We start from the raw sequence: 26,929 nt of genomic DNA on the forward strand, positions 1-26,929 counted from the left end.
TGCTCAATGTGGCATATACATGGGTCACAATTTTGCTACCTGACTTAAAAGTTTATGGTCTTAAGCAAGAATTCTGTCTAGAGGAAACATTTTCTGTGAATATGCTCCCATATTTACACTAAGGGAAAAAAAAAAGAATTATGCCGATTAGTCATACCTCTGATTCTGTATTTTTTCTGGAGAGAAACCAAACTTGCATTGGCTCCTTTTTGCCCTTCATGGACACTGGGCCTCTGTGCTCCAAGTGGAATTGAGGATCAGCGTTTTCTGGGGTCATGAGACACCTATGGAGGCAGGGCATGAGTAGAAAGGTGAGAGGTGTGGGAAAAGCAACAAGATCAAAGCTGTAGATCAAGACAGAAAGAAAGTGGCATTCAAAGGTAAGCCCAGATTGTCATGGTTATCCAGCAGGAGTTCCACAGAGGACCTAGAGCCATTTCAAGTAGAATTAAAGACACCCTTAGGTGACAACGGTCACAGCTAGCAACATCAGCGAGTTAAGTCACAAAAAGAACATTTTTTGTTCTTGTAAATTTGCAAATACCAAGACGTTCTCTTACCTGTATGTATATTCAGACACATTTATTTTCCCCTTCTCTCCAGTGGTTTCCGTTCTGCTTGTGAGGTTGACAGTATTGCCAAAAAGACAGTAACGAGGCATCCTCTGGCCAATGACCCCGGTCACGACCTCTCCAGTGTGGATCCCTATTGTTATCTGCAGAAAGCAGAGCTCTGTTGCAACAACTTCGTTCCCAGACACACTCACTGCTGATTACTTTTAATTACAGGATGATGAACAGTTATCAGCACAAAAAAAAAATCCTAAAAATCCTCTAGAGTATAAAACAAGTATAAAACAGACAAAACCCAAACCCTGAAATGAGAAAAATCTGTTTTCCAAAAGAAACCTTCTACAGTTTTAAGATTTAATAGATGTGACTCTAGCAACTTGTGTGAGACACGTGAGAAAGATTTCTAAAAAGTAACCAGAGACGGTCAGGGAAATAGCTTAGAGACAATGGGGTGATGGCATGGGCTTTATCTGTGCAAGGATGGAGTTCAATCCCTGGCACCAGGGGCCCCAATGCCCCCAGATCCACAGGTGTAGGGTTGGAGGCCCCAGAGCACTATCAGGAGTTGCCGGTGGTCTCCAGCTGCTTTGTCTGAACAACACTGCAGCACCCAGCCTAAGCACTGAGCTATCTGGCTGATGGACTGACTATCACAGGGCCTAGGTTCCCAGAGCTTCGCTTGTGAAACACTTCCTTCACCTCCAAAACCAACAGTACTAAGGAGAATGAACAGGTGGTTTTAGTTTATCCTTATGGCTTCCAGTCTATGTGACAGACTAAATGATTTCAAGCTGGTGAACATATATCCCATTTCTATAAATAAAATTAATAACATGGGTACATGGGTGCAATATATTATCAGAATGTTAGCTATCAAGATGGTCTTCCTTGTACATAATTAGTAATTTCTTGGCCAAGAATATGCATTCGTGTTCTATAAAGACTATGATGTCTACCATAATAACTTCTTAATTTTTTTTTACTAACCTGAACAGATTCTCCATCAACTTGAACTTGGCCAGCAATTTCCATCATATCCAAGGCCAGGTGGCAAATGGATCGAGCATGGTGGATGCATGGTTCTGGTAAACCACTCACTGTCATGTACTTATCACCAACAGTCTCCACCTACCACAGACATGTTCATTGAAACAGATGTTCAATGGTTAGTAAAAAGACGTTTTTTCTTTTGCTACACAAATACCAAGAATATTTTCCCTATGCTATCAATAATTTTAATTTTAAACTTTCCACTCCAGTGTCTTTAATTTTTCTACTACATTCAACTTCCAACAAGATGAATTGTTGGAGTTATTTTAATTATTTTAACAGCTATCTCTGGTTATAGGTCTATGTGATACAGCTTGGCTTTCCTCTAATAAATTCTCACTTCTTTCCTCAGATACCCTCATGATTCAGAAGAACAAATTCTAAGCAAATTTTTCCTAAGACAGTGATGGTTTGATAACACAAGAGCCAAGGTAGTTGAGTGATCTATCACAGCTGTCAACTATTTATTTATATGAGGTGATCACCAAGTGTAACACTGTCATTGCAAAAAAAAAAATACAAAATAAATAGTATCTGTGGCACATCTATTCTCCAGGTGCCTGGGAATTGTATCCTTAACATACTTGCCTTGATGAAGCACTAACCTACTCATTTTAATTTTCCCATGTTCTATTTGTTTCTGACTGAAGCAAAGGGCATAAGTACCCTTAAGTGTTTGCTTTAGGTTAGAATCACCTACAAACAATTCTGTCACTGTCCCATTCTCCTACTTTTTAATGTCACCACACAAAGCCTCTATATAACTTGGTACGAAAAAAGTCTCTTCCAGGGCGCTAAAACCAATGGGATATTTAAACTATGTGTGATAAATAACCTGCACAATCTTATTAATGTGAGCATATAAAAGCTGCTAGCTTCTTCATTTTCACAAGGCAATTATCTCTCCATTCTCTTGGGTGACAAGAAAGAGAATGTTTTATAAAAAGAGTTAAGTAGTAAAGATAAATAGTTACTCTATACAAGGTGATCAAGGCCAGAGTGGGAACATTATGAAGGGTGTGACTTTAGGGGTGAGGCCCCAAGAATTTGATCTAAATCACACTGTAATCAGAGACTCTCATGGGGACTTGCCTTATAAACGAATGGATTTTTCCGGGAATCAGTCAGTGTGTCAAATCTGGTGTAGAGATCATTGAGAAGGTTGACAATCTTCATGGCTCCTTCTCCCGACGCATGTTTGCTACAGAAAGCATTGAATCCCACAATGCCACTGAAGAGGATGGTGACATTGTCATATCTTTTGGCAGGCACAGGGCGCTTATGTCTCAGTTCGTTGGCCACAGAGGGAGGAAGGACAGAGTAGAGCAACCTGTTGAGTGATTTGGAGAAAAAGCCATGCTAAGACATGCTGGGGAAAGCATCACTGCCTCCATCCAATTTTAGAAGAGCAATGTCATTTACATTGAACAGACTCGGACTTCCTGGATGCTTTAAAGTTTGCATCAAATATAAGTCATATTTATATGTAAGGACATAAATCATGTGTACTATTTAACCACCTAAAATATTCCAAGGTCAAAACTTTTCCAAAAATAAGCCAAGCAAACAAAATAAAGGGCTGACAATGGGAAATCAAAGTTCTTCTTTGGTAGCCCTGATATCTAGCTCTACTTTTAGATATTAATTTAATATAGTTTATGATATTAACTCTATAAGAGGTGTCTTTACTGGCACTTCAAGGATTGCATTAACTAGCACAAACTAGAAACATATTTGTTTCTCAGAAATAACCTTTCTCATGTGTTGTAAAGTAATATCAAATCAGCCAGCTCATTCATAGCCCTATCCTTCATGGAAGAAATTAATAACATAGGCAGAACCTGTCTAACCTAAGTAAGATTATGTCTATAGTCAACATCTGTAGAACTACAATGATATCGGGGATCATACTGCAGGAACCAGTGGGGAAAGCAGCCCTGGATGCAAGTTCAGGGGGTTACAGGGACAGGAGCAGAAACCAGAGAGCCTGAGGAACTCAGAACCTTTTTTTCTTCAGTAGCCAGAGGGCAGATTCCAGATATTTAAGTGGAATCTTCCCAGTCTTTTGTTTTCAATATTTTCTTGCCCTGAGGTGCAGGTGATGGAATGGAAGGTCTCCAGCATGCACTTTATCACTGGGACATGTTACCTTCAGCAATCTTTAATAAAACATTTGAATAATTAAGGTGAATATAGGAACACTTAGATTTAAAGAAAACTAATAATAAATTGTTTACATTTAATTAGCTAGAAAACATACAGCTAAGAATAAAGAATGCCAAATGATTTTCTAACATCAGATTTTTCTAGCAATCACAGCTGAATGCTGCAAATTTGTAAAATTTGCACATATTTACAACCCATCTATGGATGAACGTTAGTTCTAAGCATTCTTTTGCAAGGTTCATAAAATGTTATTTTTTTCATGAGCCACTTGGTTTCAAATAGCAATAAAGTAAAAATATTTTGAGTTGTTTTTTAAGATATGAGAGGATTTTCAGTGATTCTCTTTCTTAATTTTACTAAACACCTTAAATAGAAAAAGGGGTCAATTTAAGGCCAAGAAGAGAATAAAGTGGTCTTACAGGAAACAAATGTAGATTTCAGCTGAAGCATGCAAAGTATAAATGCAAGAAAATTAAGAATCTACTGATGAAGATAGTCATTTAAAATGATATTCTATATCTCACTCATGTTCTTAATGGCTGGTTAACTGACATGTTCATTAGGAGTCCTATCATTCTGTGGGCAACTACGCTTCTATGAGAGGAAGAAAAATATAGAAAGCTGTGTTGTTACTAATATTTTCGGCTTTCAAGTAGAGTGAAGCAGTTCTTGTGGAAGAAAGTCAGATCGGTGCAATTCCTAATGAGAATACTTTCTATTATAAGAACATTAAAAATAGGTACAGGGGCTAGACAGATAGTACAGTGGGTAGGGGTGTGCTTGCCTTGAATGCAGCCTACCTGGGTTCAATCCATGACATTCCATATGGTTCCCCAAGCCCCATGAGAAGTGATCTCTGAATGCAGAGCCAGGAGCAAGCCCTAAGTACAGCTGACTGTGACCCCAAAGCCAAACATAAAATAAAAATAGTTCCTGGGTATTAACCCCTTATTAGATGAGTATCCGGTAATTTTTCCCAATCTGTGAGCTGTCTTTGTGTCTTGATCACTGTTTCTTTTGAGTGCAGAAGCTTCTTAGCTTAATGTAGTCCCATTTGTTTATCTTCGCTTTCACTTGCTTGGTCAGTGGTGTTTCATCTTTGACGATGCCTTTAGTTTCAATGTCATGAGGGTTTTGCTTATGTTTTCTTTTGTGTTTCAAGAAGGAAAGTGCCTGCCATTGGTAGGCGTGGGAGGGAAAATGGGGACATTGATGGTGGGAAATGTACACTGGTGGAAGGATGGGTGTTGGGAATTGTATGACTGAAACCCAGTCATGAACAGCTTTGTAACTGTATCTCTCATGGTGATTCAATAAGAAAAATAAAGGAGACACTGAAAATAAATAAAATTTTAGCTAAAAAAATTAGATCCTGGGTAGAAGTAGAAATCTTCTATGAAAGTCAGTAATTTAGTGCTTTCGATTAATTTTGTTTTGACACAAACAAGGCTATACATAATATACATACTGTGTACTTGTTTAAGCAAAGTATCTTTGATGTGACCTTACCAGTTATTTTCCAATTTTTATTCCTCATCCAGAGACAAACAATAGATTTTATCACAAAAGGACTGTCTTACGTGTCAGTCTTTTTCTTCTCATCTTCCAGAGCTCGTAATGTGAGCTGCAGTCGGTCTGTGAGGATTTCCAATTCCTGGGTGAGTTTGTATTCCTCGCGGAACTGTTCTCCCAGAAGAACGAGGTCTCGAGTGGCATCATGCAGAGGGATGTCACTGAGGTACAAACCTCTCCTTGTCAAATCGTCCAGATTCATCACACTGTTATATGGTGAAACAAGGCAAAAGTCAGGTCTTCCCTGAGCTCCAGGACAACGCTAACCCAGAGCATCATCCTGTCATCTGCTAACGTCCAAATTGCTGACCGAGGACTAAAGATGATAGTAGAGGCTGATAGATTTGGGAACCATGTCCGGCGCAGGCCAAGGAACAGAGATGAATAAAGTGAAGGAAATAGGAGAAGTTTATTAGGGTGCCCTCCCTGGTGGAACTTTGTGAACCTTGGGTGAGGCTGGAATAGAGCCATGTGCTGGGAGAGACCAAGGGGGCTTTTAATTTGTCTTGGGCAGGAAGAGGCGATAAAGGAACAAGGAACCATGGAACTGATGTGCTTGGTCTGGCCTGATATCTGTAGGGTATGGATATAAGGAAGCATGGAATGCAGCCTGGTGGCTTCCTGTCACCAGGTGGGCCATAAGTCTTATCTTCCATGCTGGGGGCAAAGTGATCTTAGATTCTAGGAATGTCACTATTTCATTCAATGGCCTCCATGCAGTCCTTAACAAACCTTGCAGAGGTATGAAGGCCCTTGTCTCGTATGTAGCCAACACTGGTTTGTTCCTAGCACTGTCTGTGGTCCCCAGCGCCCTGCCAGGACTGACCCCGAGCTCTGCTGAGTGTGCCCCAACATTTCCCAAAAAATAAAATTGAGGAAAAAAATAAAGCACACAGAAAAACATGATCTGATTTTAGTGAAGTTGAAATGCATTTTAGCCAAATTGTTCATTTTCTTTAAAAAAAAAATCTCACCAACTTATAAAAATGAATGTAGAAAACTGCCAGTATGAAACCCACTTGGGTATTAAACACAAGGCTATGACTTATTTTTATCAAACAATTTCTTCATCATATGAGAAAAAAATGTTGTCTTTATTATTATTAACAGGGAAAAGGATGGCTCTTTGGGGGAACTAAATATTATCTTGCAGATTTTATGCTTGAACTTAAAATTTTCCCTTTGTGGGACATTATTAAAAATTTATAACCATAGTTATGAGTCATCTTGATCAATTTTTGACTGTCTATTTTATGTGCTGATCTTCTGGTTCTCATTTGTATCATGTCATATTTTGGACAACATAATTGTGTTTCTTGATTAATTAAAAAAATAGTGTCTGAAGTTAAAAAATTGACCCTTTTTTTTGTTGCTGCTAAAAATGTGGTGTATTTTATTTCTTTGCTTTTCCTCTTTTCCCTCTATTCTCAGTGGTACCAGGGGCACAAACAGTAGGACAGCCAGGCTGAAAGAGCAAATCTACCAGCTGCGCACTCAGCACATATGAGACAGAGGATGGAGAACCTGAGTCCAGGATCACACACTCACAAGACCGCAAGGCAGGTGTTCCAACTTACCGAGCAATGTCTCTGGCCTAAAAGTGAATGGGCTTTAAAAAATGTACTAGAATTCCAGAAGGTTACATTATTGGTTTAAATTCTTTAAATGTAAAACATTTATTTCTAGATATTTACAGTAATTGCCTTTCTGGCGTTTGGTTTTTTTTTTGGGGGGGGGTACAACAAGTGATGCTCAGGGTTTATTTCTCTCTTTTCTCTAAATTACTCCGTGCTTTGTTCTCAGGGATCATTCCTGGTGGGACTCCAGAGAACATATGTGGTACCTGGGATTGAACCCTAGTTGGGGCTATTTAGAAGGCAAGTTCTCACCTGCCTTATTAACTCTCTGGCCCTGTACAGCTATTGTTTCTCTAAAACGAAATAATTACAATGGGACATTATTTAAAAATTTTAGCACAATAAATTTTCAATATACTTACAATATATCTTTATCAGAAACACTCATAAACAAAGTAAAAAAAATGAGCAGGCCAAACTAGAAAAATGAAATGAGCAATGAGTTCACTAGAAAATAAGTCTCTATACATTTTTGTTAAGATGTATACATGCAATTTAAAGTTCACTTGCAGAAAATAGATTTCTCCGGAAAGAAGCCAAATCATCTATTAAATGGTATGCAAAAACTTTCTCATAAGCCAAAAATGATTATAATCTTAAAGCGGAAAGTCATGGTTAAAAGTGCTTCAAGAAAAGAGAGAAATAAATGTAAGTCTTATTGTTCTAAAATACGTTATTATTTTAAACAAATATAAACAATTATCTTGGAATTATCTTTTACAATTTAAGTGTTTTTAGTTCATCCAAATTCACTTATATGAGCACAAGTATTTTATACACATGAGCAAATTCCATATGACAATTTGAATGTCACTTTGTGATCAATTCCTGTATCACTGTAGCACTGTCACCCCGTTCTTCATCAATTTACTTGAGTGGGCACCAGTAACGTCTCCATTTGCCCCAGCCCTGAGATTTTAGCAGCCTCTCCTTACTCATCTTTCCCAACACTGCCATATTGGAGGCTCTATCAGGGTCAAGGGAATGAAACCCATTATTGTTACTGATCCAAAAACAGATCAATTCATACAGGTGGTAATTAACAGACTATAAGTTTTCTGCCTTTTTATAAAGAAAATGTTTTCTGCACTCACAGAAGATGTTATTGCTGATAAGATATCATTTTACTAAAGAAGTTGGAAAAGGGCCAGGAAAAATACTTATTGATAGCAGATATAGTTCAATCAATGTGTTATTAATACAAAATGTATAGTTTATATCTCCTCATGTTCTATAGCTTTTGATTAAAATTATATATGGAACTCAGCACTAGTCTTATGTAGCCTTAGCATTCTATTAATAAAGAACTGGAGTGATGGTACATTGGCAGGGAACTTGCCTTGCATGTGGCCAACCCAGGTTCAATCCCCAGCAACCCATATGGTCTCCTGAGTCCTGCCAGGATTGATCCCTGAACACAGAGCCAGAAGCCCTGTGAACCTGCAGGTGTTGTCCCCAACCAAAACAAAATTATATTAGTATCTTAAAGAGGGTGTTCAAAAGTTAAGAGGTTTTGAAGTTGGGAATGGTGGGGGGGATTGAACTAAAACCTGGCAGTCTTCGAGGCTTATTCCTACTTCCGTGTTCAGGAGGAACCACTGGCAGTACTTTAAGGACCATATATGGCACCACATATGGCACCATATATGGCACCAGCCGAAGCAGTCACATGCAAGGCAAGTGCTTTATCTCCCCTACCATGTATCCAGGCCTAGAATTTTTGAAAATTTGAAGCAGGATAAATGAACAGGGATCAATGTAGTTTTTTTTTTTTTTTTGGCATTCAGCTGATCACCCACCACAATATGCTTTTCTTAACTGTGTTACTAAATAATAAGAAAATCTTTTGGATATACCAATTATAAATACAAAAGAAGTGTCATGGAATAAGTTGCACAGTCATCTGAGGAGAACTGATATGCATTTATTATTTTCAATTTCCAAATGTCTTTTAGGGAAATACTTGGAAACCAGAGAAAACACCAGCATACAGTTTCATTTGCCTCTGATGCTTAGTTCTGTAGCACTGTTGTCCCATTGTTTATCAATTTGTTCGAGCGGGCACCAGTAACATCTCCATTGTGAGATTTATTGTTACTGTTTTTGGCATATCAGATACGCCATGGGGAGCTTGCCAGGCATTGCCATGCAGGTGGGATACTCTCGGTTGCTTGCCAGGCTCTTCGAGAGGGACAGAGGAATCGAACCCGGGTTGGCCTTGAGCAAGGCAAATGCCCTATCCACTGTGCTATTGCTCCAGTCTGATGCTTAGTTCAAGTAACATAATTTACACAGACTTATATCTAATAGTTTAAATAGATTCTAAATATTTAACTGTAAAATTAATCAAATTCAGGAATAATCAGAACATTAATTTTTTGGTGCCTATGGATTTTTCATATCTTATGAACACCCTCATGGAATAAATTATTTTTATATGGTATGTCTTTGGAAGATACAAAGGTACAAAAATAATGAAATGCAAATTAGTTTTCCAGTGATCCAGTGGCAAAAATACTCAGCACATTGATTAAACCATGTAAATAAAATAGGGGCCATAATTTCTTTCGAGTTTACTATTAAGTGAAATAATCTTCTTTATAGAAAGATACATAGCAAGGATCATGAAATCTAATTATATTTCAGAAGATGACATACTGTTAAATTCAATGTTATTGCATCATCTTATTAGCAAATATCAAACACTTATATCTGTAGTAATTAATACGGAAAGTATTACCTTGGAGAACAGAGGAAAAGTATGCTGTCTGCTTCAGGTAAATAGATCATTTGACCCTTGAGACGTAAGCAGCTGATCTCTGTCCCAGTTAATTCATCCTCACATTCTAATTTTTCAACATCCAACAATCCTTCCTTAAAAAGGAAAGACATATCCATTAATCAGTATCTGTATTCCTACCTACCAGATAATTCAATAAAAGAACACACAGACCCTATATCCCACCATCAAGAGATAAAGCCACACACAAAATATGTGCTCTAGTTACAACAGAAGATAGCATTCCACCAGAATTCTGCCTGCTGTTATATAAGCTACCTCTTCATTTTTAAAATAGTATCTGAAAATACCACAGAAGAGTGAACTGACTATTTTCTCTTAAACCTAGTAGAAAGACAGCAATGGTTGTACTGTTCACATATTTATTTAAAACATCAACATTTTATTTCTTATTTTTCCTTATAGCTACAACATGCAATATCAGCTTCTATTCAAGAATAAACCAAAAATCTCTGCCCCTCACCCCATTCTTGGAGCAGCAGAAAATATTTAATTACAATCATATAAAGTATGTGTAGGTAAGATATATACCTACACATATCTACAATATATACCTACAATCATACCTACATGTGTAGGGATGACAATAAGGATTATATATATATATATATATATATATATATATATATATATAAGAGTTTGCTCTGTATGTCCCCGGGTTTGAGAAACTATACGATATGGCCACTGTTTAAATTATCAGTGAGTGATGTTTTAAGCCTATTTTCACACAAAAAGAATACCAAAGACGACAGACAAACTGCAAAATCACTGGCTTCAGGTAAAGTTTAAAAAATATTTATCAGGTTTTTTCCTGATTTATAAAGTAGGATACTGTAGTTATATAGAGTTGGTTTCATTATAGAACATTGATCTGTCTCAGCAATGCTTTGTCAAAACTTATTCTTGTTCATTCTGATCAGCTGACAAAAGCCCCACTTCCTTTAAAGCCCAAAATCATTAGCATCACTTTTGAAGTCAAACTGGCTTTGGCAATGGTTTCTATACATTCTCTACTCATAGGATGCGGCTCTAGTTAATTTTCCCTCTTCTTGGATTACCTTGCTTCTTAATACAAAAACAGTATTTATGTGGGAAAGGATCCCGTGGAAACTGATGTCAATATGAGGCCGGACCAGAGAGAAAACAGACAAAAGACTGCAATTCCCAGGCTGGAGCTGAAAGATAGATCAAAGCAAGTAGGACATTTAAGTAATCAAATGATTTTAATAATCTGATACCAATTGTTACTTTAAATAACTCAGCAATATTTAAAAGTAGAAAACATAATTATGTATAAAAGATATCACACAACAAAACAAAACAAACAAACAAAGAAGATACTCTAATTATGGACTGATCTTTTTCCGTTTTTTGACCTTTGAGACAAACCCTATAATGCTCAGGTGTTGCTCCTGGTTTTCGTACTCAGGAATTACTCCTGGCAGTGCTCAGGGACTGAACCCAGGTCAGCTGCATGCAGGGCATGTGCCCTACTAGCTGTATCATCTCTCTGGCCCCTGGACTACTTCTGAGCTATGCAACTCTGCTGTTAAAAAGGCACTGAATAAATTTATAGACATAAAATATAACATTTATCAAGATTTGTTAATATTCTATTATAACACTACAAATAAACTAAATAAAAGTTGTTTTATAAAATGAAAAATGTCCTTTAAAATATGGCACAAGGTATCAAAATTCAATATTTACCAAGAGACAATAATAATAATAATAAATAATAAGTTACAGTTACTAACTACTCAAAATAGGTCAGGCATTTGATTAAATCTTCTTCATGTCCTTTCTATTCTAATGTTAAAACAAAAGGAAAATGGGCAAAGAGAGGCTAAGAAATGTACTGATGAACTGAAAATTATATAATCAGAGAGGCAAGGCTACACTCTATTTTGTTTCAAGAATTAATATTTTACATCATATCTCACTGAAATGAATCATGTCTTCTTAACTACAAGCAAAAGGTATCAAGACATTTCTAGACAAATGTCCTGCACAACTCCAAAAGTTATGGCTGGGGCTGGAGCTTGATGGTAGAGCATAGACCTTGAAGAATTACGGCCTTGGGTTCAGGACCTCAAGCAAAAGATAGAGGAGACAAAAGAATATTTATAATATTTACTGTCAAAACAAAACAAACAATGTCTTCCTTGGAAGTTAGTTTCTGTAGATGTCCAATGACTATGATTCAATGAATGAATACATAAGTGACGAGTGACAGCAGATTGCTACCTGTTCTACATTTTGTTATTAAAACAAATATGTCACTTACATATAATTTCCCCACTGGCATTATAAGTAATAACAATAGAAAACAAATCTAAGGAAAAGTTACAGTCCACTCAAAGACACAGTTCACAGTGAAACATTTAAACTATGCACAGGTATGCAGTTCATGGCATCTTATAAAAAACAGAGGGAGGAACGATAAATGGCCTGTTTCACAGTTGCATCTTAGCCCCCAGGAAGTCCCATTACCTGAGGGAGCACTCGGTAGATAGCATTACCACACTGGGTGATCACTAAGTTCCGATCAAAAATGATGTGAAAAGGAAAAGCTTTGCAGAAAGTGTATGGGCTGATCCGTGATTCCTGGGTACCGTTTTCTTCAAATCTGTCAAGATCCTCATAAAAATCCTCCTCTTTGGATTCTTTTTCTTCAATTAAAAACTGCGTATGATCACATTCTTCATTTCTCTGCTGAATAACCTAGATATCAGCGGGAAAACTGGTGTTAATTATCTGCCTTTCATCTGAATGAAGATACGTGAATATCTAAGGCACTCATTTGGAGAATTGCTTTCAGAGGGTTTTTTTTTTAGATAATTTTAATTGTGCAAACACTACGTATATCCAAAATACAATTCTGTTTCTGGACATTGATTTATAAAGTTTATATCTATTGAATAATTCTGTACAACAAAACTGAAAAGTTGATGTCAATTCTCAGGAGCGCTTCTGGTTTGTTAGGGAGAATGAGAAGGACTCATTGACAACCTTCTTTTCCTGATGGGTTCAGTGCCCTCTGTCATGAAAATTGTGCATTAGGAACCTATAAACCATACAAAACTGTGCTATTTCACTCGAGTAAAATGATTTGCAAATAGGATGAGACTAAAATATAGAGATACACATCTGAAAATACATGCAATGACATTATTAATCATAAATATTTATGATGTTTATAATTAATAGGCAAGCATCTCAGAGTATATATACTAAATCATGTAGGAAACAGTCAACTCAGATGACACTACTGGGCAGGTAGATTGATTTAATCTTTCTGAAAGGTAGATTGATCACATGTTTTAAAAATCCCTTTAAAAAGTGCATCTTATCCACTCAGTATCTGTATTACAAACCATAATGTCCAAAGTTGAGACAGAGTATGGGGAATATTATCTGCCATGGAGGCAGTGGGAGGGTGGGAAAGGGGGGTATACTGGGGATATTGGTGGTGGGAATGTGCACTGGTGCAGGGATGGATGTTTGATCATTGTGTGACTGTAACTCAAACATGAAAGCTTGTAACTGTATCTCATGGTGATTCAATACGATGAAACTAAATAAACAAATAACTTAAAAAATAAAAAAAGTGCATCTTCTTTGATTTCACCTCAACTCTAAGAATTCATCCTATGGAACGAATAGCAATTATGAAAAGGAAAAACCTTAATAAGTGATTGAAATATATTTTAGGGTATAGCAAATGTTTGTTCTCTTGATTGCAGTAACAGTAAGTAATGCATGCACTTAGACAGGAAAAGTCTATTTCAACTACAGCAAATGACAGAGTTAGATCTTTTTCTTCACTCTTAGCATAAGGAAGTAAAAATGGGGTTCACCTTCCTTTTTATTTTCTTTATTACTTCACTGCACTGTATTCTCAGATTTCAGAAGAGTCACAGCTAATGGGATGCCATTGTATATATTCTCTCAGAAAACTTTCAGGGCACAATTAGGCTCTTACTACTGTACTTGTCATGGTAATCTACTACTCTACTTAAAAATTAGTGTAATTACTTATGATCAGAAAATTATGCTCTGTGAGATTTCTTTCCTAATGACCCATAAGAAAAAAAAATCAACCTTGCAATTTGGTTTTAATTGTAATGTTCTACTCCATTTCCATTTTAGCTAAAAGGACTGAATTACATGTGTCCCTGATACAGTAAGTTCTAAATTCTATACTTTGGCTTTGATGAATCTGGCTTTGATTAAGCTTTTCTGATATTTTTAATCTCTGTGGCATACCACTTCCTGACAAAGCATAATGTTAAAGTTTTTTTTGTGTGAAGGAGAAGGGTTGGGTCACACCTTGCTGTGTGTCCTGACTCTGGACTTAAAAATCACTCCTGGCAGGCTTGGGGGACAGTACGGGAGGCTGGGGATCTGCTATAGGCCAAGCCAATGCCCTACCTGCTGTACCATTGCTCCAGCCCCAAGACACAAAATTTTTAATGTGGTTATACTGGTGGTTCTGACCTAGTTCATAAAATATAAACAATAGCTTTGACAATAAATGTAGAAGTCAATTATAAGATGAAGATATTTCAGAAACCTGTATCAGAACATTTGAATGTAAGAAAGTCATAAAACAAATTCGGGATTGTGTATGTTAGAGACCATACAATTGAGTAAAAATGTCAATATTATTTAGTGTGCTTATTCTGTCAACCCCAAAGTCAATAACTTGAATGACCATAGCATTCTACTCTTCAGCCCCTCAATTGCCATGAGTTATCCTGAATTAAGTGTTTTTGCTGTGCTTAGATAAATTAAAGTCAAAAACAAGAGTAGACACAATATACCAAAAACCATTTGGCGACATAATTTCAAAATATGAGACTTGTATTCCTTCCCTAAGTAACAACAGCAATAACAGAACTCTTCAAGCTAACAACATGAACTATTCTAACTCATGCACAGAAAAGTAAATAATAAATAACTGTGGGTCAGTATAAAATAATATTCAATTTTATGATATTTCAGATTTTTACTAGTCACATATCAGTGTGTGAGTTTTCTATTCTGAAGGGCACAGTTCAGGCAGGGATGTCATATCATTTTCTGATATGTGCTTACCAGAAGGCAAAGTAAATTTCATTTCTCTTTAAGAAATCCATCATTTGAAAGAAAAATTTGCTGTCACAGGGAAAACATTGTCTTATATAAATTCCAAATACAATTTCAATTCCAAATGCAGAAGATTGCTTGTGTTGTTACTATGATAGCCCAAATATACCTCTCTTGAGGTGTACCAGCAGTAAAAGAACTAAAGGTAAATTGAAGTGTGTCATTTTTAAGATTCCATATGTCATCTGTGTCAAGAAGTATCTTTGATCAAGAGCGTTACCTTCATGTCTATTTCAGTGCCATGGATTTGCTGAGCTACCGTCTTAATGATTCCAATGACAATATCCTGAAGTCCTTCCCGCTCCGAGTAATAGTGCAGAATGAGTCCTTTTCCCTTTTCTGCATCAGTGCACCTAAAGGAGGGTGCCCGCATGCCTGGATAGATAGTCGCAAGATGATCGTGTAGAGCATCAAGGTTCTGCAATAAAGACAAAATGGTGATGAATAAATACGGTTTCCACTATGGCAGCCTGCACTGGGAATGCAAGATAAGGAAACAGGACTCAAACATGAGCTAACAAGACAGATCAGCCAAGTAAGTATTAAAGCACATCCTTCCAATGCTACACCCACACATCTGTAAGGCAAGACCCACAGAGACCTCAGGATTAAAATAGAATAATTAAGAAAAACATCTGTGGCTATTAGGAGACACAACATTTTAAGGAAGAGCAAATAAGCAAGTGGGATATAAAAAGAATGCTTGAAGCAAGGAAAAGAAACACAAGAGCCAGAACAAAACAAGAATCAAAAAAGTATATTCATAGGGCTTGGGGCTAAGTATATGCACAGCATGATGATCAATATACAATGCCCACGTGATTGCAGATGATTCTGCATTCACCCTAGGATCCCAAAACTTAATTATTCAAAAAATGACCACAGAGTTACAAACATAAGAAAACGTAGATTATTTTGCAAAATATTGTTTTTAGAAACTAAAAACAATTTAGAATCTAAAGCAGTATCACTTCTTGTAGTTCAATGGTAGTTTACAATGTAAATGTAATCCCAAAGCTAATCCGTGAAATAATCAACTTTGAAAGTGAAATAATACTGTTGACAATAAACATTTTCTGTTCTTGTAGACTTACCATTAATTTAGCATATGTCAAATTAGCTAATTCCTGAATTACTCAAGCATATACAAAATGGATTTGTGTAATGATTACTAGAAAAAAAAACTAGTGCCAGCTGTAATCTTTAGTGGGTCTAAAATACTTTTCAAATCATTTAGCTCATATTTTTGTTCATACACAGTAAGATACAGACATAGCACAGAACAGTATAAGAATTAGGATCATGGGACTGGAGCGATAGCACAGCGGGTAGGGCGTTTTCCTTGCACGTGGCCTACCAGGGTTCGATTCCCAGCATCCCATATGGTCCCCTGACCACCACCAAAAGAAAAACAAATGAAAAAGAATTTGGGTCATGATAAAAGCAAGGCAGGATTGGGGAGACTTGGATTTAAAGCATGACACTGCCATTTTATAGTAATGTGTTTAATTTATTCAAATTTTCCAAGACTTTGCTCTTTGTTGTAAAAGAGGGCTAACTAATGTGATATATAAGTACACATAGAACCATACATACAGATACATAGATAGATATAAAGAGCTTAGCGCGCCCCAGTTTTATAGACAAAATAATGGTGCATCAATGAATTCTTCACTCTAATCCCTTTAACTATGTGACCCTATGGGAATCTGAAGAGATTTTTCCTTCTGGCATTATTTTGGGATTATGAGTCATGAGTTAGAGAGATTAGTACTGATACCCAGGTATGCTTAGCCTAATCATGAGAGTGATAGAGACTTTACAAACCAAGGAAAGGGCTACCAAGGCAAGGGATTCCTAGGAAGTAATAGCCCTTTAGCCTTAAGGCTGTCAGAACCCACTTTGCGGACACAGAAATTAAGTCATGATAAGACCTTACTGGCACCAGCAGACCCAGAGAAGGGTGGATCCCCCCTCTGAGAGAAGCTCCAGCAGGAACAAAGGCAAAAGAGAAAAGATTTCAAAGAAGACCATCAACCACTCCCAACTCTACTCCCTTGGCAATCGCCCAAGCAACAGACTCTAACCTAGGTAGAAAGCCCCACATAGGGCAGCTTAGGAAAAACACTGTAGAAAGTAACTTGAACAAAGGAAGTGCGTGCAAATGCTGCCTGAGTCCATGTGTTTCTTGTCCCCATGTGTCATGGCCAAGCTCATGTGGTGCCCGAGCACATGTGTCCCCCTCATCTTCCCTCCTGAGCTGTGTACTAAAAGCTCTCTCTGCCTTTGGAGAAGCCCACGTTCTCTCTTGAGTGTGTTATTCCCGCTCCCTTTCTTTCTCTCCTTCTCTGTCCTTAAACAAAAATACTCTTCAAATAAAATGTTATAGTTCACTGCTCATGTTTTCATGAAATTCTTTTCTGAGAGAAAAACAAGGACCCAGAAGGCTTGGGTCTGATTTTCCTTCCCTACAAACAGAAATGTCTTGCTCCAGCCTGAGTCTATGCCTCCCTGAGAAATCCAGTGGTGGGATAAGTCACATAAGTCACCTCGAGCAGGGGCCCACCAGCATCACAGTTTGTATCAGAAACACTATGTGAAGTGACTTTCCTCGTCCATGTAAAGGAGCTAAGGATTCCCAGGAAAGAATTAGGTCCAAAGAATGAAAAGTGAAGATAAAATCTGGGCTAGTGAGTCAAGTGTGACATCCTGATCAGTGTTTTAAGAGTCCTCTGAACTGGGTGAATCTGGTTTGAGTTTGAATAGCGGTCATGCATAACATTTTTGGTTTCTTTTAGAAAATGGACAATTTTTGTTACAATTAAATCATGCCAGTTCTTTGAAAGGAACATCTATTCATCCTGATGGCCTCTAGAGGCCGCTGTTGCTATATGAATGGAATCCAGTATGGCGACCACCATCAGTTACAAGGAAGCGCAGACTTAAGGCTATTTCACTGTGGAAATACTTCCTGGAGAAGGAAAGATACTAGGACTCTAGGACTATTCTTCCTAATCTCTATACTTTTAATAATAGTTGAATAAAATGTGAGAGATAATCTGATTAGGAAAAAAAATCACTAAGTTTTATATGACCAAAAAAAAAAAAAGAGTTTTAGTTTTAGATGCATTTCCATTTTATAGGCAACTTTAAAGTCAAAATAGAGCTGCTGCTGCATTTAGGAAATGTCTCATTGTAGTAAGATTCGGGCATTACACTGTGGTTGACTTTAAAAGAAAAAAATACTGAATTGAACAATAATTTAAAAGACATATTTTTAATAATTACTTTAACTTTTCCTCTACAAAATGTTTGAATATGGCACAATATGGCACAATACACTTGTGTCATTTTTATATTTATCTATTTTTCCTTTGGTCTGACTGCTCAATGAGTACATTTCTCCAGGCAGATAGTATAGCAGAGACATTGAATAGCAACAGCAACCATTTAATTTAGCTGCACCCAAGACACTAAAGATGATAATACTGGCCAGCCTATTCTTGGGCTGGTATACCATGAATAAAAAATAGGCACTTTAGCTAAATGGTTAGCTATTTAAATTTCAACAAAGGTATTGCTAATATTATGCACTCAATATGAAAAAACAAAAGTGTTTAAATTCATCACTTAAAAGCAAATGGGATACCAAGACATTATGAGTTAGAATGCTCATCTTTCAAGGCTTTGCGGTAACACTCTAGAGAGCTGCTGTTTTATTGAACTCGTCATTAATTAAATGGACAAGGGAAGTGCTTTCCTGCAGTGTAAAGATTTAACTCCTCTTAATGTAATATTGATTTTCTTCACATAGTATGTAGCAGAAAAAAATACTCCTGGGATGTCTTTGGTTACAACTTTCCTTGCCTGGGTTTAAGTTCCTCAAGTGTCCCCCGCAGTCTGTTTATTATGAGAAATGGAATTCACAATTAAAAATTAAACCGGGCACTCTGGGGTCACCCATTTCCTGGTCTTCAGTATGTGTTTTTTGCTTTGCTTTATTGTATGCCATACTGGGGTTGCCCGTGTCCCTTGGAGCAATGGGTTTCCTTTGCTTGGGGCCTTTCTACTCTCTCTGTGTCTCTCTGAAGAATTTCATATTCTTAGAATTAGTAGCCTCCATTAATAAAACCATTTTACTTCAAACGCTTCCTTTTGTTTTTCTTTACTTATTTGTTTTACTTTATGCCACACTAGCCATGCTCAGGGCTTACTCAGGCAGCGCTACACTCAAGGATCACTCCTGGCAGGTTTGGGGGACCACATGGGGTACAAGGGATTGAGCCAGGGTCAGTCTTCTTCATGGCAAGCGATTTACCTGTGATACTATCTTTCTGGACCCCACTTCAAGTATTTAAATAATTTAGCTGCACCCAAGACACTAAAGATGATAATACTGGCCAGCCTATTCTTGGGCTGGTATACCATGAATAAAAAATAGGCACTTTAGCTAAATGGTTAGCTATTTAAATTTCAACAAAGGCATTGCTAATATTATGCACTCAATATGAAAAAACAATTTTTCCCTCAGATTTTTACTTTTGAAAATGTGAAATGTGTCTATGAAAATCTCAGAGTCCCCCCAAAGGCTCTCATATTTTGCCAAGAGAAAATCTTCTTCGCATTTATACTATTCTGCAGATGATGCTACATGTCTACCCACCTAACTATTGTAATCTGAAAGAGTTTCATATTTAAAATGTATTGCTTTATTTCTGAATATTACAATGGAAGCAGGTATGGAAGAGAAACATCTGCGCAGACGATTGTAATGACAAAGAAGGATAATAAAAGAGACAGAGAAAATGTAATTGCACGTATTTTCAGCACAGTACATTTTCAGGAAATAAGTAGGCTGACCTCAAATAAACTTGGACTCCATTATTCTTCTTCATAAAGTGAGAAAAAAGGAAAGGGATAGAGAGCTCTTTCATTCACCTATTTTGCCTCACGATGCCAAAAGTTTAGTAGGAGATTTTGACTGTAGCTCTTTGTATTCTGACATCATCTTACTGTGTATTTTGCAAGCAAAATGTAGGTACTTGCTCTACTCAGGAACTCTACTATCTGAAATTCCAGTTCATCTTGTCACCTAACATTTGTCATTTGCAAAAGAAAAATGAGTGTAGACAACCTGGGGAACTATATTAAATTCAAGCTTAGTAATCCACCGATTTAGGAGACAATTGGGAATTTATTATTCCTTTAGATATGCCTTGAAGTTCTATCTTTTTACAAGACCTTTCAATAATATTTCAAAATAAATGAAAAATTTCTCTTTTCAATATGAATGGCAAAAATAATTTTACAGGTAATTACAGACACAAGATTTCCTGGCATTAACCACCTCATTTCCCTATTTTCACATCTAATTAAAAATTCCTAGAGATCAACCTTAAGTGTACTGAAAGGAGAATTATCAGTTTCAGAAATTTAGGATGGGCTGAAGGGATTAGAGATAACACTTGAAAACATCAGTGATCAAGAAAACTTAAAATTTAGTCACTGCAAACTTTTCCGTAAGGAAAGCAGATCAGGTCATTTCCTTTCTATTAATTCTTTATACTTCCTTATAAAAAGGAACATCAGCACCAATATTTCTTTATGAGAATCCTGTAAGTTGCACCATGTTTCAAGTCTTCTAAATGAGAAGTTACCTCTGCACTTGAACATAAAGCATTTTAAACAAGCAAGACATATGAAGCGGAAACCCCAAGCCATATGACACCAAGGTCAGAGACTGATTAGCTTAAGATCAAAGCAAGTTGTAAATTAATATTTAAATGGTACTTTTTTTCTGTCTCTCTGAGGCTGTTTCTTGAGGAATAGCTTTCCCATGAAAAGAATCATAAGTGATTTTGTTTAAGTTGGGGTCATGCTCGATTTGCTCGAGCGGGCCCAGTAACGTCTCAATTGGAGACTTTGTTGTTACTGTGTCTGGCATATCGAATACGTCACAGGAAGCTTGCCAGGCCCTGCCGTGAGGGCAAGATACTCTCGATAGCTTGCCGGGCTCTCCGAGAGGGGCAGAGGAATCGAACTCGGGTCGGCCATGTTGGCCGCTTGTAAGGCGAATGCCCTATCGCTCCAGCAGTAATATAGAGGCTCCTCAGGCCATCCTTGGACTAAAGATGATTCTGTGCTGGTTATTCTTATAATGCACAGGGACCAGGATGGTCAGATCCTGTGGCACCAGGCAGAAGGAGGTAGGTAGGGAGGCAGGATCAGGGATCCAACTCAGTACCCAATTCTTTTTCCATACCCAGCGCTTCTCAGGACGTACTCTTGGCTCTGTGCTCAGGAATCACTGCTGGTGATGCTCAAGGAGCAATATGGAATTCTTGGGATTGAACCTGGGTCAGCTGTGTGCATGGCAAACACCCTACCCACTGTAGTATTGCTCCAGTCTCATCATCATCATCATTATCACTATCATCATCATCTTTTTTTTTGTAAAGAAATGTCATTTTAAAAAAGAAATTTACCAGAATCACTGCAAGTATTGAAATGGTAACATTTTAAAAGCTGCATGAATCTGGACTTGGAAGCTAGCCCAGGGGCACTTGTTTTGCATTTAAGGACCCTGGTGCTAGACCCCAGACTAGTATTTCTGCATCTAGCCTTGGGAAGCCCCCACGCACTGCAAGGTGTAGTTCAGTCAGTCCTAAGGGACCTTGAGTACTGCTATGGCTCCTAGCACCACAAAGCCCAAGCACAGCCATGTCCTCAGGCCGAGGAGGGCAGGGAATGGTCCCCAAGTCCTCTGAGCCCTAGTTAGGAGTCTTTCCTTCATCGCCACCATTCTTCCAAGAGATATGTTATAATAAAAATATTACCTAAAATCCCTGTGAAAATTGCTCACTACTTTTAAAATTCAAATTCATGTTTTAAAATCCCAACTTGTATAATACTACTTTTGACAATCTAGTTTTGAAAAGTCACGCAAATATAGATCATATATTCAAAGAACAAACCATCTTAAATTGAGAAATTCTTAGCTCCTTTTTCAAGTCCTCACTGGTCAATTTTAAAATGGCAGGTTATAGACACTGGCATTTGGGATATTGATAAAAACAGTTCTTTTTAAACTCAAACATTGAAAATAAAATGAATGGTATCTTTTCTTCTCTAAGTGATATTATAAACATTTTGTGGGAAGATTTAGAATCTTGCAGCTGCTCATGAAATTCCTCTCATTTCCCAAAATATCATTTTGCACAAACATTTAAAAATTGTACATGGCTCATGAACCCCAGTCAGCTTCCGACAGACTCACTGAGTCACAGAGCTGTGCTTTTTAAGTCAAAATATGACACCACCCCCAGTAGTGGAAGGGAAGTTAAACCCTGGCAGATTGGTTCAACCCTTGCAGCAAGTTTCAACCATAGCAGGTTGAAAACAGGTAAGCACAGGCCTAAGAACCCTTGTGCATAGGAACTGAATTAATGAATTACCTGCACTGTAACACCAGGTGAACAGCAATAGGAAATAAATATGTAGAGCTCATGATTAATATTTCATTATGGATAACAAGACCCATTTTATGTGAGACTAGCTAGCGTCACATTATCAGTTCAAAAAAGAAAGAATAGGTGCACACTAGACCAAATCCCGCTTCAGATGGACAAAGAAAATTATTGTTTATTAATTTACACAGTACATTACATGTAACTGTTAATATTTTGAAAATATTAATCATACATATTCATTTGAAGTTTTCAGGGAACAATAATTATAATATCAGTATATAGTAATGTTTCCTTGAAGTTTCCTCTAAAAGTATTTCTTATGTTTTATTACTCCATTCACATAGATTTTTTAGCTTATTTTTGGGAAAGTTTCAGAAAATTTTAAGATAAACAAAACAATTTAAAAGTTAGACTTTGGAAGTACAAATGAGTTGAGTCGGCAGGAACATGAATTTGATATTGCTAACAAGGCTTTTCAAAGGAGATAGTTCATTATTTAAACTGCTTAACTCGTTCCATTTTAACTGACAAATTATCAGACCATAGAGACAGTACAGAAAGTAAGATGCTTGTCTTGCATGCAGCTGGCAAGACTGATATCCTGGTCTGAATGCCTGGTACCACATATCCTGAGTTACCACCTTGAGTAGCACCAGGCGCCCTTAATAATGGGCCAGAAATATCCCCACATCACACTGATGAGTATGGCCTTCTTCCCATATTGTACTTCTTCTTCCTAGCATCACTCTCCTTGGCCAAGTTAATTTTGATAAATTATTTAAGTTGTCCAACAAAAAGAAATGATAAAATCTACATGAGAAAAAAATGGGGTAGGGGGAGATTAAAGTTCATGTACAATCTATACAGTGTGTCCTTGAATATAAAATTCCTGCAAATAGCAGGATTTTCTCTACAATCAGGGTCAATGGTAAATAGATAGATAGATGGATAGATAGATAGATAGATAGATAGATAGATAGATAGATAGGTATCTGTATATACATGTACATATACTATATATACACATATATTTGTGCATATGTAATTCAGTATTGACTAATTCTATCATCCAAAGACTCTTTATAGGTTATTTATTATATGCAGTGCAAGGTATTAAGAAAACAGTTTGAAATCATTGAAATAAAAATAGAAATGTGTACATTTCATAAAAGTCATTCTCTTTGGTTCAACATCTATTGCTGGCTTAGTGCTTGGGGGTCACTGGAGGCCCTGGGGGGACCATGTGGTACTAGGGACTGAGCTTGGGCTCAGTCTGTTGAGCTATCTCTCGAGACCATAGAGAGAGGTTCATTTTTTGTTTGCTTGTTTTGTTTTGGAGCCACACCTGGTGGTGCTCAGAGTTACCCCTGACCCTGTGCTCAGGGATCACTCCTGGCAGTGCTCAAGGATCATGCAATGTGTCAGGAACTGAACATCGATTGACTGCATGAGAGGCAAGAACCCTATCTGATGTACTCTCTGACATCTGAGAGCCATTTTTCAGATATCCAACTGTGAATTAGGAGAAAGTCCCATTTGGGGAAATGCTCTTAGATATGCTCTGATGAACTCCTACATTATGATTTCAATGGTTATTTCATTGTTTTCTGAAAGCTTTAACTGAAAAATGGAGAAAATTTTTAAAAAATTTCAATACCTTCTGGTAAATAAAATTGTGTAGATAAATTAATCAATGATTTCCAGTGTCTCCATGAAATGGAAAGTGGTCTAGTTTCTGTTAATACTTTCCTATTTGAATCTAGGATGCAATGATGACAGTTCCAAAATTTCATTTTAAATGTTTTTGTTTATACTTAAAAGGTAAAGGTAAAGGTAAAGGCCCTCCTGTTGATCATCGATTTGCTCGAGCGGGCCCAGTAACGTCTCCACTGGAGACTTTGTTGTTACTGTGTTTGGCATATCGAATACTTCACGGGGAGCTTGCCAGGCTCTGCCGTGCGGGCGAGATACTCTCGGTAGCTTGTCAGGCTCTCCGAGAGGGGCAGAGGAATCGAACTCGGGTCAGCCATGTTGGCTGCGTGCAAGGCAAACGCCCTACTGCTGTGCTATCACTCCAGCCCTGTTTATACTTAGTGAAAGAATTAATCATTAGCTATTGTATATTTGCTTCCTATTTTTATAAAACAGTAACTTAAAAGTTACCCATTCAAAAAAAATGTCATCCATTCATTCAATCCCAAATACTAGAGCTTTATCTGTTGCGTTACCAACTAAATGAGCTTTATCTGTGGAGATTGAACTTGGTATCTGGTCTCTTTCAGTTTACATTCCAGGTTACAAACAGGAAATGTTACTATTGTGTGATTAGACTATTGCTGGAGAAAGACTGCATTCTGAAAACATAAGAAATACCAACTGCTCTGAGTCAGATAAACTGGAGACTGGAGAAAGTCTTCCTGGGAGAAGTAATTCCACCAGTCAGATGAATAAGATTTCTCTGTCTGAAAACAAGAAGAAAGCGTGTTCCAGATAACCAGAAGAAGAGGATCAAACGCTAAGAGAAAGATAAATAGAAAGTTCTACTAAGATGTTCTCTTTGGGGTGCCACAGAGACAGATCAGCAGTGTGAGTTTATGCTTTGCAGGTTGCTAGCTCTGGTTGAATACCAGTCACCTCACTGTGCCCTGACCACCCTGGGGCATTACCCCAGGAGAGGGCTAAGAGTAGCCCTTGAGGTCTACCAGATGTGGTGTTCAAGACAAAACAGAACAAAAAACCAAAAGAGATGTTCTATTTGACTGCCTTCAGAGGGAAAGAAAGAGGAAGGAAGGATGAACAGGGATATAAGCAACTTTTAAGTTCTTCTTGACACTTTTCAAAGAGCAATAGGGAGTAGAGACAGAGTTTTAACAAGAAATTGATGCTCTGAGACATATTTGCCTTTCAGTAACATCATTAGAATGCAGATGACACTGGAGGAGTCATGAAGACAGGCAGGGAAACCTCCTAATGTACAAAATCTATGGCAGATTCCACCAATAAAGTAATGGGGAAATGAAGAAGAGTGGCAGAATTCTCAAATTTTAGAAAGGATTTCATAATGGATTAAAATCAGGGGTGTCAAAGAGAAAGAAAACTCTTAATGGGGCATAATTTACTTCGCTCTTTTATTTGAGGGTTGAAATCTACCTTAAGGAATATTTTATTAATTTATGCATTAATAATGCCCCTCCTTTTTTTACATAAGCTAAGATTCTAAAGCAATGTATGAACATCAGTTTCATTATTTTCTAGTCACTGATATGGAAAAATATATATTTATTTAATTTCTATCTAATTACCCTGTTCATAACAAATATCTACTTCAAAATAAAGTGGCACTTAAATACATTCAATTTGCTAGCAATATGTAATCTCAATTGTAGGAAAAATAAATTAGATTAAAATGCACACTATTAATAAAAACTTTACAGTATTCTAATCTCCAGTATTTTTTAATTATCCACATGCAAAAGAAACATAAAATTAAACTGTCCATAATTGAAGTTTATATTAACCAAAGCAGCCTACTGAGTTTCAGGGGGAAGGGGCTTCAAACCACTTAATATAATGTTGTCTAATGAAAATAAAGACAACACAGTGCTGAAGAAAGAGTACAAGGGGTGTTAGTTGACTAGCAATGCAGCAGACCCCACCCAACTCCTGGCATGACAAATGTTCCCCCAACACTCACCAGTCCCTTAAAAGACAATATAAGACACTAAAGAAAACCACAAATTCCAGTCATGTATATATGTCAAATTTTCTAACTGCCATGATAAAAAAACAATAGTGAAACTAGATGAATTCAATGTAATGATCTATTTTTTATATATTCAATGTGCAAAATAGCTCAACTTGCACTCAGTATCAAATACTAATGAGTTATTTGACTTGGGCAGTACTATCTTTGAACTGGTCGGATATAGCACAACACATTTGAATTCTTGAATACAACGTGTGGCTAGTGGCAATCTCCTTGGACAGCATTACTCTCTAGAGTTTCTTTCGTGACTTATTTTGCCTTTAATTTCCATGAAATAGCACTGCATTTAATAGTTCTTCAAAGGTTAGAATATTATAGAGTTTTCACCAATATTGTAGTTTTTTTAAAAAATAATCTATTGCACAAAGAGGCCATTCTCTAACAGATAATCCAAAGAGGAAAGGTTAAAATAAAAATAGCCAAACCATTTGAAGAAGTCCTTTGTCATGCAGATGTGGCCAATGTGAAAGTTAAAATTAATACAGAGGAACTTTCAATTGCAATTTTGCTGGGAACGTGACAAAACTCAAAAGAGAGCACCAAAAAAAAAAAAATGAAATACACAGTTAGGGAATCTGAAAGCACAAAATGTTTTTAAATATCAAGCCTGAATTCATTTTAAGTAAGTCATTTAAATTCAACTTGCTCAAGTTGAATTTAAATATCTCCCGGCAGCTACCTCATTTGGAAGTGGCAGCTTTTTTTGACACCAGTAGTTTGGTAAATTGCAAACTGGTTTCCATCTT

At 37.1% G+C, this 26,929-nt stretch overlaps 1 protein-coding gene across 1 annotated transcript in view; it reads right to left on the minus strand.

Annotated features, from left to right (window-relative positions):
- GUCY1B1 (guanylate cyclase 1 soluble subunit beta 1) overlaps positions 1–26,929 on the minus strand; it is a 49,593-nt gene that overhangs the window by 2,298 nt on the left and 20,366 nt on the right. The window contains exons 5-13 of the mRNA XM_056119077.1: positions 15,169–15,366; positions 12,291–12,521; positions 10,856–10,972; positions 9,738–9,871; positions 5,369–5,566; positions 2,715–2,952; positions 1,560–1,700; positions 561–715; positions 158–284 (exon numbers count right to left, since the gene is read on the minus strand). Of these exons, the coding sequence (XP_055975052.1) occupies positions 158–284; positions 561–715; positions 1,560–1,700; positions 2,715–2,952; positions 5,369–5,566; positions 9,738–9,871; positions 10,856–10,972; positions 12,291–12,521; positions 15,169–15,366 (1,539 nt within the window). The remainder of the gene's footprint in view (positions 1–157; positions 285–560; positions 716–1,559; positions 1,701–2,714; positions 2,953–5,368; positions 5,567–9,737; positions 9,872–10,855; positions 10,973–12,290; positions 12,522–15,168; positions 15,367–26,929) is intronic.

This window comes from Sorex fumeus, unplaced genomic scaffold (genome assembly GCF_029834395.1).
Source record: "Sorex fumeus unplaced genomic scaffold, SorFum_2.1 ptg000039l, whole genome shotgun sequence".
In the NCBI taxonomy this organism is placed as follows: domain Eukaryota; kingdom Metazoa; phylum Chordata; class Mammalia; order Eulipotyphla; family Soricidae; genus Sorex; species Sorex fumeus.